This window comes from Rhinolophus sinicus, chromosome 3 (genome assembly GCF_057876585.1).
Source record: "Rhinolophus sinicus isolate RSI-liver-muscle chromosome 3, RSI-T2T, whole genome shotgun sequence".
Taxonomy (NCBI): Eukaryota; Metazoa; Chordata; class Mammalia; order Chiroptera; family Rhinolophidae; genus Rhinolophus; species Rhinolophus sinicus.
Genome location: NC_142503.1, coordinates 74,727,153 through 74,748,328, shown reverse-complemented (window position 1 = coordinate 74,748,328; position 21,176 = coordinate 74,727,153). Strand labels below are relative to the sequence as shown.

General features: G+C 32.9%; 1 protein-coding gene across 1 annotated transcript in view; it reads left to right on the top strand.

Moving 5' to 3' along the window:
* Nucleotides 1-21,176, top strand: part of TMEM232 (transmembrane protein 232) — a 175,954-nt gene that overhangs the window by 67,941 nt on the left and 86,837 nt on the right. Inside the window, exons 12-13 of the mRNA XM_019727872.3 lie at nucleotides 4,942-5,120; nucleotides 17,703-17,950. Of these exons, the coding sequence (XP_019583431.3) occupies nucleotides 4,942-5,120; nucleotides 17,703-17,950 (427 nt within the window). The remainder of the gene's footprint in view (nucleotides 1-4,941; nucleotides 5,121-17,702; nucleotides 17,951-21,176) is intronic.

Below are 21,176 nucleotides of genomic sequence, written 5' to 3'. Positions count from 1 at the left end.
GAACAGTGGTTGGCACATAGCATTGACTCAGTAAATATTTGGTAAATGCTTGGCTTGCTGACTGGTTCTTGTTTGCTTGTTTCTAGTTCTTGGCATTGATCTAGTTCCTTCCTCTCTACATGGCCTTTCATAAAGACAATGTTTTAATCTACATCTTACATTCAAGTTATTTTTCAGTTATACATTTGATTTTGTGGTGTCAAATTAGATTTGTCAAAACTGTAAAGGCTATACTCATTTATACTCACTCATGTAAGGAGAAATATTCATATTTCATACCCACTGAATATGTGAAATCTAAATATTTAGACTGGCAATTAAAGGCTTCAAAGGAGTTCAAACACTAAAATAAAGCTACAACAAAAAGGATCATACTTTCGGTTTTCACACACCATAGTTTCATAGTAAATTTTCAAGATGTATTAAGAATTTTATTTTTTCTGCATTGTTATGTCATAGGACACTGCCTGCTTATCTGCAAAGAGACACATTTTCTCTCAGAATATTTAAAGTGACATCTTTGATAGCTGCCATTGGGTCACTCAAAGCAGAACAGAAGAGTTCTGCCTTATGTCACAGGTTGGTTCCTGGATGAGGAGTTTCATAGCAGGCATGCTTCTCTGAAAATGTCTAGACTTGCATGTTAGGATGCATTCCACCTTTTATGACAGTTGTAACACATCCCATCTGTCTTTATAAGGGTTTTTTTTTTCCCCTTCATTAACTGTCAGTCAATTGGATGTAATAGATTCTTCCTAGAAATATTATTCATAGTACTTCACTGTAGCAATACTTCACTATAGTTTAGGTCAACAGGTGAACAGCTCACTTTTAAAATCATCAATGACATTTTAAAAGGTTTTCGAGTTTTGAGAACACAGTTCTCAGAATATATTTTATGAGCTCATCACAGGTCTTGTGGAGTCTAAAAGCAAACCATATTCAATTCAAAGATTCAACTATTGTAGGCTTATAAAATATTGTTCCTCAATAAAAAATAGTATAAAATATATGGAAGAAGGTGGTTTGGATATACTTTTACCAATCATTCTTTTTAATGTCAAGAATTTGGGTGTTTATAAATAAATTTATAGACTCGTTAAAATCCACAGTATCTTTTACTTATCATATTGTTCAAAGAAGGTTTTTATTTCTGAGGTTCACAATTCCTCGGTTATTAATTTAAAAACTCATAATTTTTTTATTCATATTGACTTCAAGCCTTATTTTTTGCTAATGATTCACAAATCCACAATTTAACTTCTGTTATTTTACTTGAATTTTAGCTATATTTTTAGAAAAAGCTGTATGTAGGACACTGAAATGAGATTCCCCTCATGCCCCATCATGCCACAGTTTCCAAACAATATTTGTCTCCTTTCTCCCCAAACAGGCTCTTCTACATAATCACATTTCTTTAAGTGACTTCATTATTGTTTCAGTTTCCTGAGCTTAAAAATGTATTTTTCCTTTCTACCTCATTCCTTCCTGCTTCTCCATAGCTAAGAAGTCTTAGTAGATTTTCTCCATAATGTCTTAGGTTTATCCTTTACTCTTTAATCTCCTGCTACTCGTCGCAGTTAAGACCTAGATTACCTCATAAAACTCCCATATTGGTTTTCCAGTTTATTGCTTGAAGAGAGATAACATTTAATTGAACAAATATAAGATTATTCTTTTGTTCAAACATCTACCATTTAATCTGACCCCATATTTCTTTAGTTATTTTTTACCTTATCTATTGCTTTTTTTCCTAAAAAGAAGCATAAATATATTAAAACTTTGAAGACATTTACCAATTTATTGAAGTCAGAAAAACAAATTCTTCATAGTAACTCTAGAAACCGAGAAGTCCCAGGAACTCAATTTCAAAGGATTTAGAAAGAACTCCTTATAAAAGGTGTTAATATTACATTCTTTGTTAGACTGGTACTTGGAGCACTTTTGTTATCATTTCACTCCTAACCCATTGCCTTGATAGATTAGTCAGCAGTAGCACATGAAATCGTGGATAGATGAGAGACTCGTGTTCATATTTATCTAAATGTAGCAAATAGCACTATGTTTCCCATTTAATGAAATGCAGTTTCTTTTACAATTCTTTGGAGCAATAAGCCTTCAGACTCTCATTTCCCCCACTCAGAGAAGAGCCACCGTGTGTTTGTCTTAACATCTTGTCAGGAGTTAAAACACTGGCTGAGTCATCACCACAGGACTCCTTAGATGAATACTGGTGAAAATGTCTCATAAGGTGCTTTATTCTATTCTTTCACATCTCAAATTCACTTGGCTGGTCACAGTTAGGCAGGTAGAAATGGGTTAAAAATTTTGGAACTCATGATAATTTTGTTCACAAATAAGTTAAGAACATTATCCATTTCTCCACCTCAGCTCAATTTGAGATGCTCATTATTGTCCTCTACCTTCTCTCTTCTTATAACTACCTCTCTGCTGGGCGTCAGCAGGCCTGTTACCAGGAGCATGAGTGGGCACTGTTCCCGCCACCAGGTCCCTGAGCAGATGGACCATGGCTGAGCAGGGCCAGCGCCTGGTCATGGGACTGCTTTTGGGTCTCTGGATCTCTGGCCTGTTGCCAGGGGTACAAATAGATTTGGTTTCCACTTACTCCCTGCATGCTCCTGCCAGGTCCCTGGGTGGGTTTCTGGTTGGACAGAACTGCCTCTGGACCATGGTAGAGTGAGGCTGGTCACAGAGCTACTTCAGGGTCCACAGTCAGGTTTGTCATCAGTGGGCCTGTTACCGAGGGTACCGATAGGCATGCGTCCTCCCAGGTTCTTTGGTGGATGGGACTGGTGGGAGGACTGTGCTCAAGCAGGGCTGGAGCTCACTTCCCAGGGTTACAAGTGTTCTTCTCTTCAGGTCCACAGCTGGGACATCACTGGGGACAGACCTGACATTGGGGTCCGGACCTGCCTTATCAAAGTGGCCCTCCTCAGTCTTGGGTTCCACTGGGGTTTCCCAATCTTCTACTTGGATCCCAAGGTCCGCCAAAAGGCACTTTTATTCGTGGGTGGCTGCCAAATCCTGTTTCTGTGAGGGAATGAGGATGGAGGAACGGCCTATTCCACTTTCTTGCTGACATCATTCCCTGTACATGATTTCATATTGTAGTACACCAATTTTAACTAGTAAAGTTTTATGAGGGGAAATTATATTTTTAAAAGAATTAGCTGCTTAACTGTAGCCTCATATTTATAGTTTATACCTTTTCTTTTAAAGTATCAGCAATAGAAAGGGTGAAATGTGCCCTAAACTTGGAAGCTGGACGTATGCCTTCCTTCTCCCATTTCTAAAATGTGTACATATTTTCTTCTGCCTCCTCTTTCTCCCTTCTGGCCTCTTCCTTTCCTGTGATGGAATAGAAGGTGGGGATTGGAAGGAAACGTACTTGTCTGAATTGGAGAGGCTGTGCTGCACGGGATAGGATTAGACCAGCCTTTGCGTGGCTCGATCACTCGTCAGATGTTTGATGCTAGGAACTTTCTACTAATAACGAAGTTGAAGCTCATATGTTCCTTTCTATTATTCTAAGTATAATATGCTCTACATAGCAGGATTGTAATGAGGACTAGAATAAGGACACATAGTAGGTAATTCAAAATATTCCAGTTAAAACAATAGTGATTATTATTATTAACCTGAAGTATAAAAATCTAGATTGAATTGGGAAAAGTTGAGGATTGTGACTTTTCAGATTGTGCTTATATCTTTATTCAAGAATGGCATCGAGGAGTTACAATGTCACAAGGGCTATCACCAGGATTTGAGGGAAAAGTACAATATGGAATTTATTTGGCTTTAAAACCTTTCCATCTCCCTTTCTGAACCTTCTCATCTTCTTGCACTCTTACCTGCTTCACGTATACTCAGTACGCTCATGCTGCTCTTTGGCTAACTTAAGTTCATATCCCCTTGAGACCTACATTATTTCATTTTCCAGATTTATTTATCCCCTCTCTATCTAAATTAAAATTCTCTTTTCCTGAATAGTATTACATAGCAATACGCCATCTTGGTAAGAAACAAGATAAAGAGTTAAGAGAAACTTATTCCTCTTTTTTTGTGAGGAAAATGCATATTTTAAAGTTGGTAGAAAAGGGTAAAGGGTTAAATATATGGTGATGGAAGGAGAACTGACTCTGGGTGGTGAGCACACAATGTGATATATAAATGACGTATTATAGAATTGTACATTTGAAGCCTATATAATTTTACTAACCAATGTCACCCCAATAAATTTAATAAAAATTAAAAAGAAATAAAACAAAAGTAGACTTGGATAATTTATATAAATTGCTAATTGGTATATAAATTTTAAAAGGAGAATTGTCTTAGACTATTTCTCTCTCTTCTGAATTCATTATTACCTTTCCCCTATTTCAATTGATTTATGCCTCTATTATTTAAAAAAAAAATCTTCCAGCCTATAATTATATCAGAAATTTTTGTCTGCTTCTCACATTATTTTCAAAGCTTTGTTTTTGGTTCCATTGCCATGTTTCATAGAGTTTGATCGTTTTTATAACAACCAGTGTTTTTTCTCTCCTATTTCTCTGATTTATTATAAAAATCCACCATGGTGGTCTAAGTATTCATATTACCTTGAATAAATTCCTCTTTACTTGAATTCCAGAGATTTGTTTTTAGTACAGTGTTCAACGTTTACCTGTTTAACTTTTAAATTTATGAGATATGATATTAATTAGGTGCAGTTCATCTTTTCATATGGTTAGAAATTTTAAAGTGATCTGTGATCTTTTAAAATTAAAGAAAAGCAGTGAAAAGTGAAAAAACTTTTCAAAGCTCAGAATTGCAGACTTTAAAATATTAACAAAATCAAGTTTCTTATTTTTCACAAAACCATACATTAGGAAGACTAATAAAATGATATCTTCCCAAAGAATATTTGTTTTTACACAGGTGAACAGGTGACATGGATTGGGTACTATGGCTTAGTTTATAATCTGGTGAAAATGTCATGGGAACTTCGGGGAGATGAGGAACAAGATGGACTCAGAAACCTAATATGGCAAACATTACAGAAAACAAAGGATTATGAGAAAGATGAGCGGATCCATAATGCAGTAAATATAGCTAAGGTAAGACAAAACACTGGGCAGTAACTGGGAAAATTGGTACTTCTATCCGCAGGAAGCTTTAGTCCTTTCTAAGGAGAAAAGAATGTCTACATTCAATGAGTATCAGTGACTCACAGTTGAGAAACACAATTTTTAAAATTTAATGCTGACCTATTCTTAGTTACAGATAAGAGGGCAGGCAATCTTCTGATTAAACAGCTTGAAGAGAGGAGTTGATTTTTGGGAAGAGTAATTGTTCTGCTTTGGGTTTGCCTTTGAGAAGCAGTTAAAAGTATGCTGACCACGCATTACAATTTGCAAAGGTTAGCCAGGGTCTGTGCCTAATTTTCTAGCTTCCTTATTAGTAGTGAATTAATTCACTCTCAAAAGAGTCTCCACTTGGATAATAAATTATTTAGTTTTCTTAATTACATTTATACATTTTTTTCAGCATGAGACAATATAAATTGCAAATCTGAACTCACTAGCACTAAAGTTGTTTTCTTAAAAGTTAAAAATGTGTTATGCAAGTTCTTGGTTTTTCTAGTTCTATTTGAATGACTATATATATATATATATATATATATTTCTTCACATTTAATGAAAGTCATTATGAAATTAGCTATTTTTCATAAAATACAAATATGATTTTCTAGTGATGCTTTATCCATATGGCATCCTATGATATTTCAAAACTCCATCAGTGTTTTTCTTTTTTGTCTTGTTTTGAGTCAGGATAGTTTGTTTGTTATCTTAAAATACATTTTTTTTCCTCTCACTGAAAGTTTCTGGTTCTTTGTAGCTTTCACAGATGCAATTATCCCAACACTCTTAATGTCCTGTTTTCCAATAATAATAATTATGGGGTGTGAATTAATGTTAATAAGTAAGAAGAGCAAAAAATTCATTCACTCTCCTAATTGATTGTCAAAGCATATGGGTGGGTCATTACTGGCAATACCAAGGATCTATATACTCTAAATTCTTAGCAGAAAACAAAATCTTAAACTTGTTCTTTAATCGTAAGTCTGATTTGGAGTATGGAGATCTATCTGAAAACATGCAGTCCATCCTTTTCTCCAGATTTCTAATATTTTTTTCATGGCAAAAGACAATCAGAGAGCTGCCTACTTGAATTACACTGTTTTAGATTTCATGGACTTTCTTTTATGCAACTGTGCTTTGGCTTTGTCCTTGGGTTTGGATAGGGGAGCACAGGAACAAAAAGAGAAACAAAGACAATTATTGTGTCTATTACAGTGATGACCACTATATCACCCAGTATTGTCTTTATTAGGATTTAGGAAATAAATCCTCCTTGGTTTCATGTACTCTCTCAACCTTATTACTAATTTTGTTTAAGTGGTTTGCTGGAACTTAAAAAATGAGAGTCAAATTTTTGTCTAGTTTCCAATAGAAATAGAGAATGCTATGTATTTCATCTCACCCAGTCTTCTTTTCTTTTCTTTTTTTCTGTTTCAATGGCACTTTCAATTATTTATATTCTCTGGTTTTGTATCTGTTTTTATATTCTACTTCACATCTCAAATGGATTATAATGTAAGTAAATAAGCCAACTCAAGTTTGTCATTTCTATAATTAGAATTCTATTTATATGCCTGTTTTCAGGGCTAATCACTTGGCATAAGGTAGGTTTCTTTCTTCAAAATTTTAGTAAATATCTATAGATAATTACATTTGAAATTCATGTCAGTTAATCAGACATAGAAAATATTTTTTAGATGCTAGAGTCAAGTAAAGACCTTATTACTCAAGCAGTCAGCACTGAGAATAAAAGAATAAGCAAACGTATAACCACTACATGTGCTAATTAGTTTCCAGTGCTTAGTGAGAAGACTTCTAAAGGATGCTCTCATTCATTCTGAATAGTAAATGTGTGGGGAAGGCAAGTTTCCCTCAGAGAAAATCTCAATTAGGAATGTCAAAAAGCAATTATATTAATTTAGGCATAGTACATATTTAAGATAAGAAATAAGTTTTAATTTGGTTTGGATGGATTAAAAGACACAATTCACTGTAGACCTGTTTTATATAAAAGTTAGTTGAGATAGATAGAAGCACTTGGGTTGTTAAGCAATAAAATATATGATTTATGGATATAAATGATAAAATATGACTTGGAAATATTACTTAATTTAGTTGGAATTCCCTTACTTAATTCTAAGATACTATGAGTATATAAAGAAATTATATAAAAGCTTTCACCAAAATCAGTACAAACTACGACATACAGATGTATATATGGTGTAAGTGTATCTTGCCATACTGAATTCTATGGAAGAAACAAGGAAGTCAAAAAGTGACCTTTATACAATAAATTTTACTGCCTCATCTAGAAGACACATTCTCCAAAAATAGATAAGGAAAAATACAAATGGAATATTATATATGTGGCTAGTCACATCAAAGTTCATGGCACATTATAGTAGTTCAGATAAATGTTTGGTCTCTAACTTTTTTCTTATATCAATGAGGAATAAATTATTGTTACCTTTAAGTAGTATTTGAGCTGGAAACTTAAATGGTAAGTTACATTAAATGATTCAAAGGGCAAGGTCAAATATAGCATCTTTTAGATAAGGAAATATCATGAGGTGAGCAGAAATAAGAGTAGCATGAGAGAAAGCCATGAGTTGACTTGCCTAGTAGGAGAAAAAGGTTTGGATTGTATAGGCATTACATTTGAAAGGGATATTTGAGTTATCGAGCTAAGGTTTTAGAGACAGGGATGGTTTCATAAAATAGAGATGCTAAGTAAAGGAATTTGTTTTGGAAGAAAATTGCTCATTCTTTTTTAATTTTAATGGTCTGGTAATTTATATTGAATGAAATTCATGTATGCAATTCCTTATATCTTTTTTAAGTAATGAAGCATTGCTTTGGAACTTGTGGTAGATTGTTAGCGTATTTGTCCCCAGTTTATTCAAGACTCCATATATATCCACATCCTTGCATCATTCCCTTCACACTGAAATTCTAGGCTTGACCATGTGATTTGATTTGGACCATAAGACAATTCCAGTGTTATACAAGTGGAGATTTGGAAAATGCTTACACATCGGTGTCTGCCCTTTCTTGTTCTCTTGGGACCCTGTAATTGCTATGTGAATAAGCCCAAGTTACCCAGTTGGGAGATGAGAGACAGCATGGCACAGAGATAAGCCATCTTAGCTGATCCTCTGCCCTTCCCAAGACCATTCAGTACCCAGCTGACCTAACAGCTGATCACAGACACATGAATGAGACCCAAAGGCCCAGTGTGCTGTGCCCAGCTCAAACTGTTGTCCTCTGGAACTGTGGACTAAATCAATGGTTGTGTTAAGCTTCTGAGATTTGAAGTGATATTTTTACATACTAGTAAGAGTTTTCTGATTGACAGCTGCATAAATGAGATTTTAATCTGCTACATTGTTCAATATACTTGTAAATGTTTATTTCTCATAGTTATCATTTTAAAAAGGCAATAATAATAGCTGAGGTTTGTTGGGCATTTACTGTGTGCCATGTGCTAAGCACTTTACATACATTAATTGTTTAATCCTCATGAAAGCCATATTATATATGAGTTATTATGGTCTTGATTTTATAGATGAGGAAAATGAAACTTTTATGAGGATAGTTAAACTTTTTGAAAAGTGAAGTAATTTGCCCATGAAACATAAATTACATTGTTTGATTTTATGTTAAATAATCATTGCATTCCTAGACTACAAACACTTGATAATGATGTATTAACCTTTTAAATAATGCTATGTTTGCTTTGATATTATTTTGCTTAAGATTTTGCATCCATGCTAATGGGTGCAATAGTTCCGTAATTTTTATTTCTCATAATGTTTTTTATCATGTAAGGTTTTGTATCAAAGTTATACTGAACAAACAAAATGAATCAAGAAGCTATTACCTCTTTTTTTCTATTCTCTGGAAGAATTTTGTAGTATTGTCATGATTTCTTCCTTAAAAATTTTGTACACTTCATAAGTAAGCTGCTTAGTCATGGATACTTATAGAAAGGTTTTTAATTTTGGAATAATTTTTCACACTTATATGTGCTCATAGCTTTTATTTTTCCTTGTATCAGTTTTGATATCTTTTATTTTAGGAATTTGTCCATTTTACCTGCGTTTAAAAATATATTTTATAAAGTTGCTCACAATACCTTTCTATGATATTTTAATGCCTTTAGAATCTGTCATGACATTCTCTCCTTTATTCCTGACTCTTCATATTTTTGCCTTTGTTCTCTTTTTAATCTATCATGCCAAAGGTTTATGCACTTCTTTGTCTTTTGAAAAATAACCTTTGATTCTCCTGATACTGATACTATATGTTGTTTTCTTCATTTCCTTAATATCTGATGTTAGCTTTATATTGCCTTTTGCTAATTTCCTTGCATTTAAGATATTGTTCTTTTAAAAAATATTGAACTATAATACTTGTCATAGAATTGTACCATTTTTCTTTTTCAATATATGATTTTAACACTTAATTTCCTTCTACACATCATTTTAGCTCTACCCTGAAAGTTGTGATACTACTATTTAATTATCATTCAATTCAAAAGTTTCTAATTTCTACTATTACTTCTATGTTGAACCATGGGTTATTGAAATTTATGGCATAATGTTCACATATTTGGAGATTTTGTTATACTTGATTTTAATTTCTAGTTCAGTTTTGCTGTACTCAGTGACAATACTCTCATCCTTATCAAATGTTCTTTATAGAAAGTGTACCTTCCATATTATAAATATAAGCACAGTAGTTTTCTTTTATTAGGGTTATTTTGAATAGATTCTTTTGATTCCATGGTATATCCATTTCCATCCTTTTATTCCAAACTCTTTGAATCCTTATATGTAAATCTCTTTGGAGAAGCAGGATGTTTTAAACCTGAAAATTATTGTCTTTACATTTGGACCTTTATTCTTTTTATACTTAATATCACTGCAATAATTTGTGTATATTTCTGCATCTTATTGTTTACTATTCTGTTTGTACCTTCTGTTCCTTATTCTCTTTCTTAAAAAAACAATCTCATTTTGTGCCTCTTTGGGAAAGTGTTTGTATTATACCATTCCATCCCACCCCCTTTGTTTGTTTGGTGATTACACATTTTTTTACTTGTTACCCCAGATATTACAAAATGAATCCTTGAATTATTGAAGTCTAATATACAGAGTTTATATTTTCCTGGACCATTAAATGGTCTTATAATATTTTAACTCCATTCATTTCTCTTTACGAAACAGTCTTCCTGTTGAGCATTTTGATTGCACATGTGTATATATCTGGATATGTTTGTGTGTGCGTGCATGTTTTTATATTTAGACATCAATATATTAATATTGTTTTGCACACTTAATATTCTTTAGATTTACCCACATAGTTACATGTTTCTATCCTCACTTCTTGAATCTCTAATCTTCTATATGGGATTATTTTTTGTCTGCTCAATGAAAACCCTTTTGTATTCTTTTCAGGTGTATCTAGTGGTGGCTAGTTCTGTCCGTTTTCACTTACTTGAAAAAGTTTTTATTCAATTTGATTTTTGAGAACAGTTTTATTGACTAAGAATTCTGTGTTGGTATAGATGTGACATAAGTTTAAATGTGTAATCAATTGCTCTGTTTATTCTTCTACCAGTGTTTTTCCTTCCATATTTTTATGACTTTGATCATAAAGTTTTTTTTTGTTGTTGTTGTTCAGTTTATTAGTTGGTATATGTTTGATGTCAAATTGCATAATAACACGTCTATACCAGGTTTCAGTAATAATGCTTAAACTAACTCCCTGATAGTCTCCAAACCTAAGTTTTCAAAAGACCAAAGTGATTAGCATCTGTGTAGTCCTCAGTTGTTCTCTCTGTCATCCCTGCGCTTATAACTCTGTTCTGTTACTTCTATATAATCTTCTAACTTTCCTAAATTCCACAGCTGAAATACCTTTTCTTTTATGCTTAATTTCTCCGAGGAACATAATACTCATATTTATTTCAGATTTTAAAAACTACCTTTGTAAAAACATTTTTATTAAAATATAGCTAACATACAATGTTATATTAGTTTCAGGTGTACACCACAGTTATTCAACATTTTTATACCTAAAGAAGTGATCACCATGATAAGTCCAGCAACCATCTGACACTATACTATGCTATCATAACATGATTGATTATATTTTCCATGCTGTACATTACATCCCATGAGTTATTTGTTTTATACATGGAAATTTGAACCTCTTTTTTTCCCTTCATCTTCCCCCCCCTCTTTTTTAATTTCACAATTACATTTGACATTAAATATTATTTTATATTAGTTTCAGGTATACAGCATAGTGGTTAGACATTTATATGTAATTCACGGGGATGTAAAGTAAAGCATAGAGAATATAGCCCATCATGTGGTAATAACTATGTGTAGTGCCTGGTGGGTACTAGATTAGTCAGGGGCATCCCTTCGTAAGTTATACATAAAAGCGACTTTCTTAAGGGAGTTAATAATGATACTGTAGAATAAGTTAAACAACTAAACATCTCATATGAAGCAAAACAATTTCAGTAGAATGAGCCCATTTGAGAAGAAGAATGAACATATTTGGTCTATAGGTTTAATGTGTTAGAGCAAATATTCTCAATTTACTAAAATTGTACTTTCTTGTCTGGAATAGTCTTGAATACTTTCTGGATCTGTTATCTTTACAAGTGTGTTTAATTTTACAGTAAAACATGAGCATGATAAACTCAAGATTTTCTTTTTTTTGGCACTATCATGGCAACACTTATTTACAGTAATAAATCTATAAAGTTTAGTTATTTTTCCCTAAGTGTCCTTGGTTTTTCTTAATAACTTACTAATTCCCGAGTTCCATTGAACCAACATATTATTGACTTGTGATACCTCGTTGGGCAACAAGTTTTATGCTATGAAATAGCCAGAGGCTTTCTTTTATAGTGCTGAAAAACTCTGTCTAAAGGCTGAAAACTCTGAAGATGTTTAGGTCCTGCATCACTGCTCAACATAAATAAAGAATATCTGAAAAAACAACAACAAACAAACAAACCTACTCAGTGAAGGCTTGTGCCTCAGATGCTTTGATAGAAAATAAAATAAGTATCCACTTATTTCCGTTAATGCAAATAACTGTTTATAGCAAAACCTTTTTTTTTTCATTCCTTTTCTAACACCTTGGACCCAGAACCTTTCTTCCCATAAAGCAGTCATCAGTTATTACCTACAGAGTGAACCATAGCCTTAATTATCATGTATAGTGGGAAGGATTTATTTGAGAAGGATTGCATATACTTCAACTTTCAGGAAATTAAGTAGAAATTTTCTCTTTTTATACTTTAAAAATAAATATGTAGTTCATATGATAAGCTATTCAATTTAATGAATACAAATTTGTAGTTAATACCTCAATTTATCTATAGCACAGGTAAATCCATTACTAACCATATTATCTACTCTCATGTTTTGTATGTTTTTTTTAAAATCCATTATAGCATTCTACCATCTGCAGTTCTTGTTATCTGTTCATAAAATTTGATGCTTAATGGAGGCTAGAGGAGAGGTGAGATATTTAATAGCATATTTGAAATAAAAAACAATTCTAAATAGATTGCCAAATATGAGCCTTTCAACTGACAAATTCAATATAAACCCAACTGTTGCCTGAGTATTTGGGAATGAAATAAAAAATTGTCATATACTCGCAGTGGCATAATAAACAAATGTTAATTGATGTGCTTTGTTTGAAATACTTCCAGGGAGACTTGCAATGAGCAAGGCTCTTCTGTATAGGCAATTGAGCAGCATATGTTGGCACATCTAGGAAAAGTCATCATGTATAAATGCTTTATGCCATCTGGTATATGACCTAAAATATCAAAAAGAAATATGTAGAATGAAAATGAAGATGTGACTTTATTCAGAGCACCTTTGACTCATCAGGTAAAGCATTTTGTGTTTAACATTTTGTGGTGAGATCTTTAAAATAAAATTTGTTTTTATTCTTAATGATATTTCCATACTCCTAATGTACTCTATAAAGCAGCAAAATAGAACAAACAATACTATTAGTCTCTATTCTCCCAGTACCTATCTCTCTCCTCCTCCACAGATGCCTCCTCTTTTGACATAAATGGAAAGTGAGTGTGGAAAAGGGATATGTATTTTTGGAAGAATATGGTCCTTTTAAACACTTCTCAATAGTATCCCAATGTAACAGATACATTGTTTTAAGAGAACAAAAATATTTACAGAGCTTTTATAATGTATCAGGCACTATGCTAAGTATCTTACATATATTAACACATCTAAACCCCATACCTCTCCCACCACCATCATCACCCATACAAATGGAAGATCTGAGTGTAAACAGGATTAAAGTAAGTGACTGATGGTACGTGCACCCATGAGTGAGTTTAACCCAAAGGCTTGCTATCTCCACTATGCCGTGCTCTCTCCAAAATTAAATATAAACAAGGAACTAACATTTATTGAAACATTATTTGTGTGGCAGACACTGTGCTGGAAAAGACATTCAATTTTTGTGCTTCATCTTTACAATAACCCTGTAAAAAAGAGTATTATTATCAATCCATTTTAGGAATAAGGGAACATGCTGAGAGAGGTTAAGTAACTTACACAAGATCTCACAACTAGTAAATCGGAAAATGGGATATCCCAACTAGTCCTTTTCTTAATCTACTGCATCAGTCTTTCTTAAACTTTAATGTGTATATTGGAGTATGACGTTAGATTCTGTATTTATCACATGCTCCTAGGAGGAAATGACAATAATGGTCTAAGAACCACAATTTAGTAGCAAGGAGCTGCTCATGCTATTCTCCTTTGTGAGATTTTATAACTCCTCTAGCCAGTGGTCTTTTGAGACTAACAATGAGTCACTTACATTTAAATTTTGAGGTTTAAAGAAAATAATATCATTTTTTCCACATACAAGTTAAATATTCCCATCTCTAAGATTACTTAAGGATAGGTGGAGACAAAAATGTGAGACAGCAAGAGATGAAAATAGGATTTGCTGCAAACTGTGCTGCAGTGGCTTAACATCCTATTTCTTTCTCTTATTCTCTCATGTCAAGGGTAGTGTGCGTTAGCTTAAATTATGGTGTGTTTGTTGCATTTCCCTAACTAGTGATGGAAAATTCAGAACTCTGGAGAGGCTGTTCTTTTCTTTTGTATTGCCACTACATCATAATTCCTTGGGGAATTTCCCCTTGTGCTGACTTAACTTCTTCCTGACAACGTACATTAATGGTGGTTTTTACCATCTTTATGCCCAATATAAAGACAACCTCTGCATATGGTTAGAATATTGTGAGAGAGATATATTCTTCAAGAATACCACTTTACCAATTTCAGTACTAAATCAGTAAAATTAGCATAGATATTCAAAAATTGTCATTTGTTTCTTAATAAAGATGTTCAATTTCAACAACATAATAAGGAAAATCCTGAATTTTAAAGCCTAGATGAGCACATCTAAAAAATAGAGATCATGATGAAAGTATATATGTATAAATAACATTTAAAGATGGAGTTTTACAAATCAAGAAGCAAAAACTCATAGACACAGACAATAGTTTAGTGGTTACCAGAGGGTAAGGGGGGAGGGGTGGTAGATGAGAGTAGACGGGGTCAAATACATGGTGATGGAAGGAGAACTGACTCTGGGTGATGAACACACAATATGATATATAAATGATGTAATATAATACAGAATTATACACTTGAAACCTGTGTAATTTTACTAACCATGGTCACTCCAATAAACTTTCATTAAAGTTTAACAAAAGATGGAGTTTAAGGTAATGTTCATTGTCCAGCTAAAGAGTAGTAAATTCATGCATTTGGAATTAAGGAATGGTCATTAATATTTTGTGTACATCTACTTCTAGGAAGTATAGACTTATATTTACACATAGTTGTCATTTAAACCACTGAATTGTAACATTAGAATAATGGCTTTAAGAGAAAAAGTAAGACTTTAAAAAAAGATGCCTATAGAAGTATAACTAAGTGTAATTAAGATCCAATTTATACATTTGCTGATATAAAAGTGACAACACACAATTGTTTTCAGCATAGCAGAGGTTGGATCAAGTCTTCCCTGGGTTGGTGGTTGGCACAGTTGCAAAGGCTGGAACACTGTGCTCTGTCTGAGGGAACCTCTGAAAGGAACTGACACCTGCTGAGCTCACTGTCAGACAGATTATCCTTTGTCTTCTAAGTCCACCCCACAAAGTCCTGAAAGAAAGTTATTATCTATCACAAAGGAAAAACAATATGGAACTAAACTAAGCACAAAACATTTAATTAACCTGGAGAGAGGTTAATTAAATTTCCCAAGTTTACATTTTTAGCTGCTAAGTAGAAAAGCCAGACCTGATTTCAGATCTTTCTAATGCAAAGCCCATATTATTTTCTGGCTACTCTCTGCAGGAAGACAAACAAACAGAAAACCTTTTATAGACCAGGCAACGATGCATTTGACCAAAATTTGAAACGACATTTTCCTAAGTTGAATCCCTTGGACATCAATGGGGAACACATTACCTGGGTCTTCAACCAGGGAACCATTGTGAAAGGTGGGGGTGCCTTCATTTTGCTTCTTGAGAGAGCTGGCTTCTGGATCTACAACCTGTGCAGTCTGGGAGGGAAGAAAGCAAGGAGGAGCCAAATAAGACATGAGGAAAACAGCATCAAGATTCCATAATGCAGGGTCATGCTATGCTGGAAACAATGTATTTCATCTGAAGTTGTGTCATGAGAAGATATTATTTTTGTTGATCCATTTGTTTACTCACACATGTATTCATTTGTCTCCCTTAGTAAGGGACATGCTCACAGTAATATGTTTGTGTAATGCTATATATTGTTATTGATTTTGGAGCAGCTTTTCTGATGAAAAATTAAACCATGGAAGCTAAACAGAATAAAGAACCCAGATATTGTGATTACCATTTTACAGATGTACCTGCAAACTTTCAGAAGTTAAATAGTATCCTCAAAATCACAACAGCTATGAAGTGTCCTAGACACAGTTTAATTTGTTGTTTCAAATTGAATGTTCTTTCCATGATTTCCACTGGGTTAATAAGCAAGATATACAACTGGGGATACTATAAACATAATTGTATACTGATTCCAACATCCAGAGATAATGAAATCAAAGATATTTTAAGAATATATATATCAATGAGGAATACTACTAATCAAGTTCTTTTTCTGAAACAGTAAAAATGGGGTTCTCTTTATAAATTTCAATATTAATTTTCTAGCATTTTAAGGCTATTTGAGTCTTAATTTCATTTTTTGGTGCTTACCTACTTGGATGATTTTCACCTTATTCTTTTTATATGTTTTTTTTGCATGTTATTCCTTCCCATCCTCTATGGCTTTCACAGTAACCATATTTACTTAGCCTGTCTTTTGCTATTTGCCTCATTGCTTTAACCTTTTATTTCTTTTGTCAATCTCTACCATGAGATTATTTTCATTTTTTCCCACTATAATTTTGTATAAATAATATAATAGTCAATCTTTAAACAGTAATTTCATTGAGCCAAGTCTGATATTGGAATCCTAAAGAGGTTAACTTAGATGTTCAGATGCAGAAAAACATTTTCCACTCCTTGTTTTACTTTAGGATCAATAGGCATATCAAATGAATCCTGAGTGACTGATAATGTGCTGCGTGAAGATGGATAATATTGAACAAAAAATGTAAAAACTTAAATGAAAGGAGACAGCATCCAATTTATTTATGAGAGAGGATTCCTAATATAAATCTATTGTGAACATTTAAAAAAGTATAACACGTGACATTTGAAACTTACATCTTCATTTATTATTACTGATTCCAGCCAAAGAAAATATGCCTTCAGCCATTTCAAAAGAAGCTGTAATTAAAAATCAGTTGTGGACATTATTGAACATAAATAGGAAAATACAGAAAATAAGTCTTTCCTGAGTAAAGACTGCATAAATAGTGTGGTATTTTTGTGTTTGTTTTATTTTATTTTATTTTTTTGAGACTAGAACATGTTCAATTTAATCTAAATCTCAATCCTAGAACAGCTTTAATATAAGCTAAATATGAAGCCCTTTTTGTTTTTTACTTAACACAAATTTTGTTCTATAGAAATTTTCTGTTGACTTCAATACAAATTTAGGTTATGCAAAGCAATGAAATACTTATTTAATAAAGCATCTACATTTCTTCAACTGCTTAATTTCTTATTAAATAAATAATATAAATACTTATGGAATTCTTGTGTGGGAAGTGCACAAATTTAAAATAGAAATTATGTCATGTAATTTTCAAGGTTTTAATTTCAAAATTTCATCTTGCTTAATTGCTTATTTCCTTGAAATTTTTTATGCTTTTAAAAATCTTTTGGGAAACAACATTTTTTTTTCTTATAAATATTATTTTTATTTGACAGGAAGAATGCAACATTAGTCAAAGAAAATCAACATACATTTTATAATACATCAATTTCCCTTACATTTAATTCTATTTAACTAGTTCCTTTTTCTTTTCTTTCAACAGGCTGAGTTAAATGATCCAACGGATCCATTTACTAGTTACAGTACAAAAGTTTCATCAAACGTAGGGGACGAAGTTTTCTCCAAATATATAGGGTGGAGAATTGCCAGCACGCTTTCCGAATTATTCTTCCCCTCCACTGATGCCAGTAGACTTCCTTTGAAAAAACCATTGATAAAACAGGATCAAATGAAATATCTGAATAAAAAGCAGGATTCCATGAAGAAAAGAGTTCTACATTTTACTGTAAGGTAAAGTAAAGCATTATTCAAAATTGTCCTATTATTCTAACACATTACATTTGAAAGTCATAGAAATTATATATAATCATGTCACATTATTTAACTCAGTTTCTCTTTTTTAATTCAAATCTTTGCTCCTTCACTGCCTAGACAATCTATCATCATCAGTAAGTAGTCCTTTCACAGAACTGTTTCCTCATCTCTAACATAGGAATTATTATATAAATCAATGTTTTAATAGTCTAAAAGCCTCCTTCCTCTTACTGACCTTCATTTGCTTAGTTTATCCCCATCTCTCCCTATAATTAATTGCTTGTGAATCTTTCCAAGGTCTATAAAATATAAATTTAAGAAATTGTAAGTACATTTTACATTTTTTCTCCATATTTACATGAAAGCATACTAAACATACCTGTTGGGTTTTTCACTTAACTTCATTTCTTATAGATATTTCTATGTCGGTGTAGATAATTTTCTTCTTCTTATTTTTTAATCAGTTATTATGTTTTCCTTAGTAAGGATGTACTACAATTTATTTAACCAGTTTCCTATTGGTTGATATGTGGTTGGTTTAGATTGTCTGCTACTATAGATTACCACAAAAAGTAACCTTTTTAGTGTGTGGTGTGAGGTGTTCTCCAGATGGCTACTCAACTGTCCCAACCATATTTATTATCACCTATCTCCCTTCAACATTTAAAAAAAAAATTAAACGCTGTCTTTATTAAAAACTAAATTCCCATTTATTTTATTTTTTTATGTTCTAAAATAATTTCAGTACTTTGGAATTATCTACTCTTTCAAACTTTGGTAGGATTCCCTCTTAAACCATCAGTATCTTATGCTTCTTCCAAGGGTGGTGATTTGTCATTTTTTTCTATTTTATATGGCTATTGTCAAGGCTGATATCCAGCCATAATGTTCAGGTACAGCTAGATTCAGTTCTTGTTGTTTGAGGCCCCTGCCATAAAATTATCTGGAGTGTGAATCCTGATTATCAATCTCTTTAAAACTTTCTCTTTCTTCTCATGTCAATTTTAGCAAATTATGCTTTCTTTGAATATTATTAATTTCATCCCATTTGCAGAATTTACTTGGCCATGACTGAACAAAGTAGTGTCTTAAGGTTCCTTTCATTCTCTCTGGTTTCTGTGCTTATCTTCCCTTTAGCCAATTCTTATTTTGTATACTTGCATTTTATCTCTTATATTCTTCTTCATTAGTTTATTTAGTGTTTTGTTTATTTTATATATTTTTTCCAATGAACCAGATTTTGGATTCTAACTCGTGTACTTCTGTTCTTATGTCTATGAATCTATTAGTACTCTATCCTTTGATCTGTTAAGTGGTTCATTTTCTAATTTCTTAAAGAAGATGCTAAATCATTTGGGAAATGTTTTTCCTTAGCATTTTTCTAAATAATTATTTCATTTCCAAAATCATGGGACTGTTGCTTTCCTGAAGCAGACATTATTGTAGGCATAATAATTGGGTGGAACAAGACTGGGAGGCAGGCTTTCCTTTCGTGCACAGTCAGCAGAAAAATAGACACAAGCTTGAGAAGATTTTTTGATATAGACTTAAACATGTTTAAAAGAATTCTCATGTCAGTGAGGATGATATATAAATATGAGATTAAGTATCACACAGCTTGTACTTAGTAATCTCAGGTATATACATAAAAATTTTAAATTAGCCGTCAGCATATATTATACATATTTATAAAATTGCAATATGATCAAGGTACAATGAAACTGACAGCTTTAAATAGGTATTGAAAATCTACTTTAGAACTACCAAATGTCTTCTGTGTATACTAAAGGACAACAGACATGGAAGAAAAAAATCAATCTTGGACCACAAAGAGAGGAACACGTTGTACTTTGGTTTCTCATCCTAGTCAGTTAAAGGAAGAGATAGTAAGAATGAAACTAGTAAATAAATAAATAAATAAATAAATAAATAAATAAATAAATAAATAAATTGGATGTCGACAAAAGGAGATTAAAGAAATAGCAAGGGAAAGGGTAAATAGATGGTGAAAAGACAGATGGAGATGAATGGTGCTTGCTGGGACACAGAAAGGAAAGAAAGACAAAGAGCGAGAAAAGCAATACTTAAAATAGCAGAATGGAAAATTAAAGTTATAAGCAGAAAGAAAGATGAAAGAGACCAAAAGGAAAGGGAGAAGAAATAAATAAGAGTAGAGACATATGAGCATGAAAGGTACACATGGAGAGATAGACACAGGAGAAGGGAAGACAATATGCAAAACAGAGGAGAGACAGGGTGGGGTTAAGACTCAAAGAGTCCTATAGGCTTTGAAAGATTAGTAAATGAAACTTTTCATCAGAGCCTACAGTTCATCACATAAAGGACAACGATTCATCACTGATCTTTGAGTAAATGTTATCTCCTTATCCATTTTCTCACAACTCATTCTAGGTCCTAGCAATTAAACTTTGAGTCCCTGGCTCGCATGAGAGCCACAGTGGCACAGCAGCTTGGGCATCCATCCCTCTAGCAGAAACGCCTCAGTGAGGCATGGTTCCTGAGGTGACTTTCACATTGCACCATTCATGCTGTAGTGCATGTAAACAGAGTTCCCTGGAGTTGTGCATATTTCCAGCTCCAGTTTGTGCCAAACTAATCTCTGGGTACCACAGAGGTGAGTGGAGTAGGGCTGTAGCTCAATGACATCAACACCATGGCTAGGTTGGGCCTGGATGAACAGTTTCTATTGTCTATTAAGGATATAGGATAGTTCTGCTTTTTAAAAAGTTGTTGATAAATTTAAATCTAAACTATGCATTGAAAAAATGTCACTGGCTCACTAAACATTAACTGTAGGAAATTTTAATTTTTCCATTTGCTTGATTCACCATCTAAGCAACAGTCCCATTGCTAGCTCCCTTTGTTAGTTCTCTACCACCTCCCACTTCCAGGTCCACAAACTAGAATTAATTCAATTAATGAACATCTAAGCATGTTGCAGTTCCACAGGTAATACACAAAGACATTTAATTTAAAGCCCATTTTATGCTCAATTCTTTTTGACCTCTTAAAGGTCTTCATGCATAGGGTCATATCACTAATCCCTCATCAAATACTCTATCTTTGTGTTTTCAAAAAATAGCAATGTGAAAGACAGCAAGAGGGCCAACATTTAAGGACTGCTATAAAAGAGGTGGCACATTTAAGAGGTAGGAGGACAGAAAATTGAAGATATGTTTCT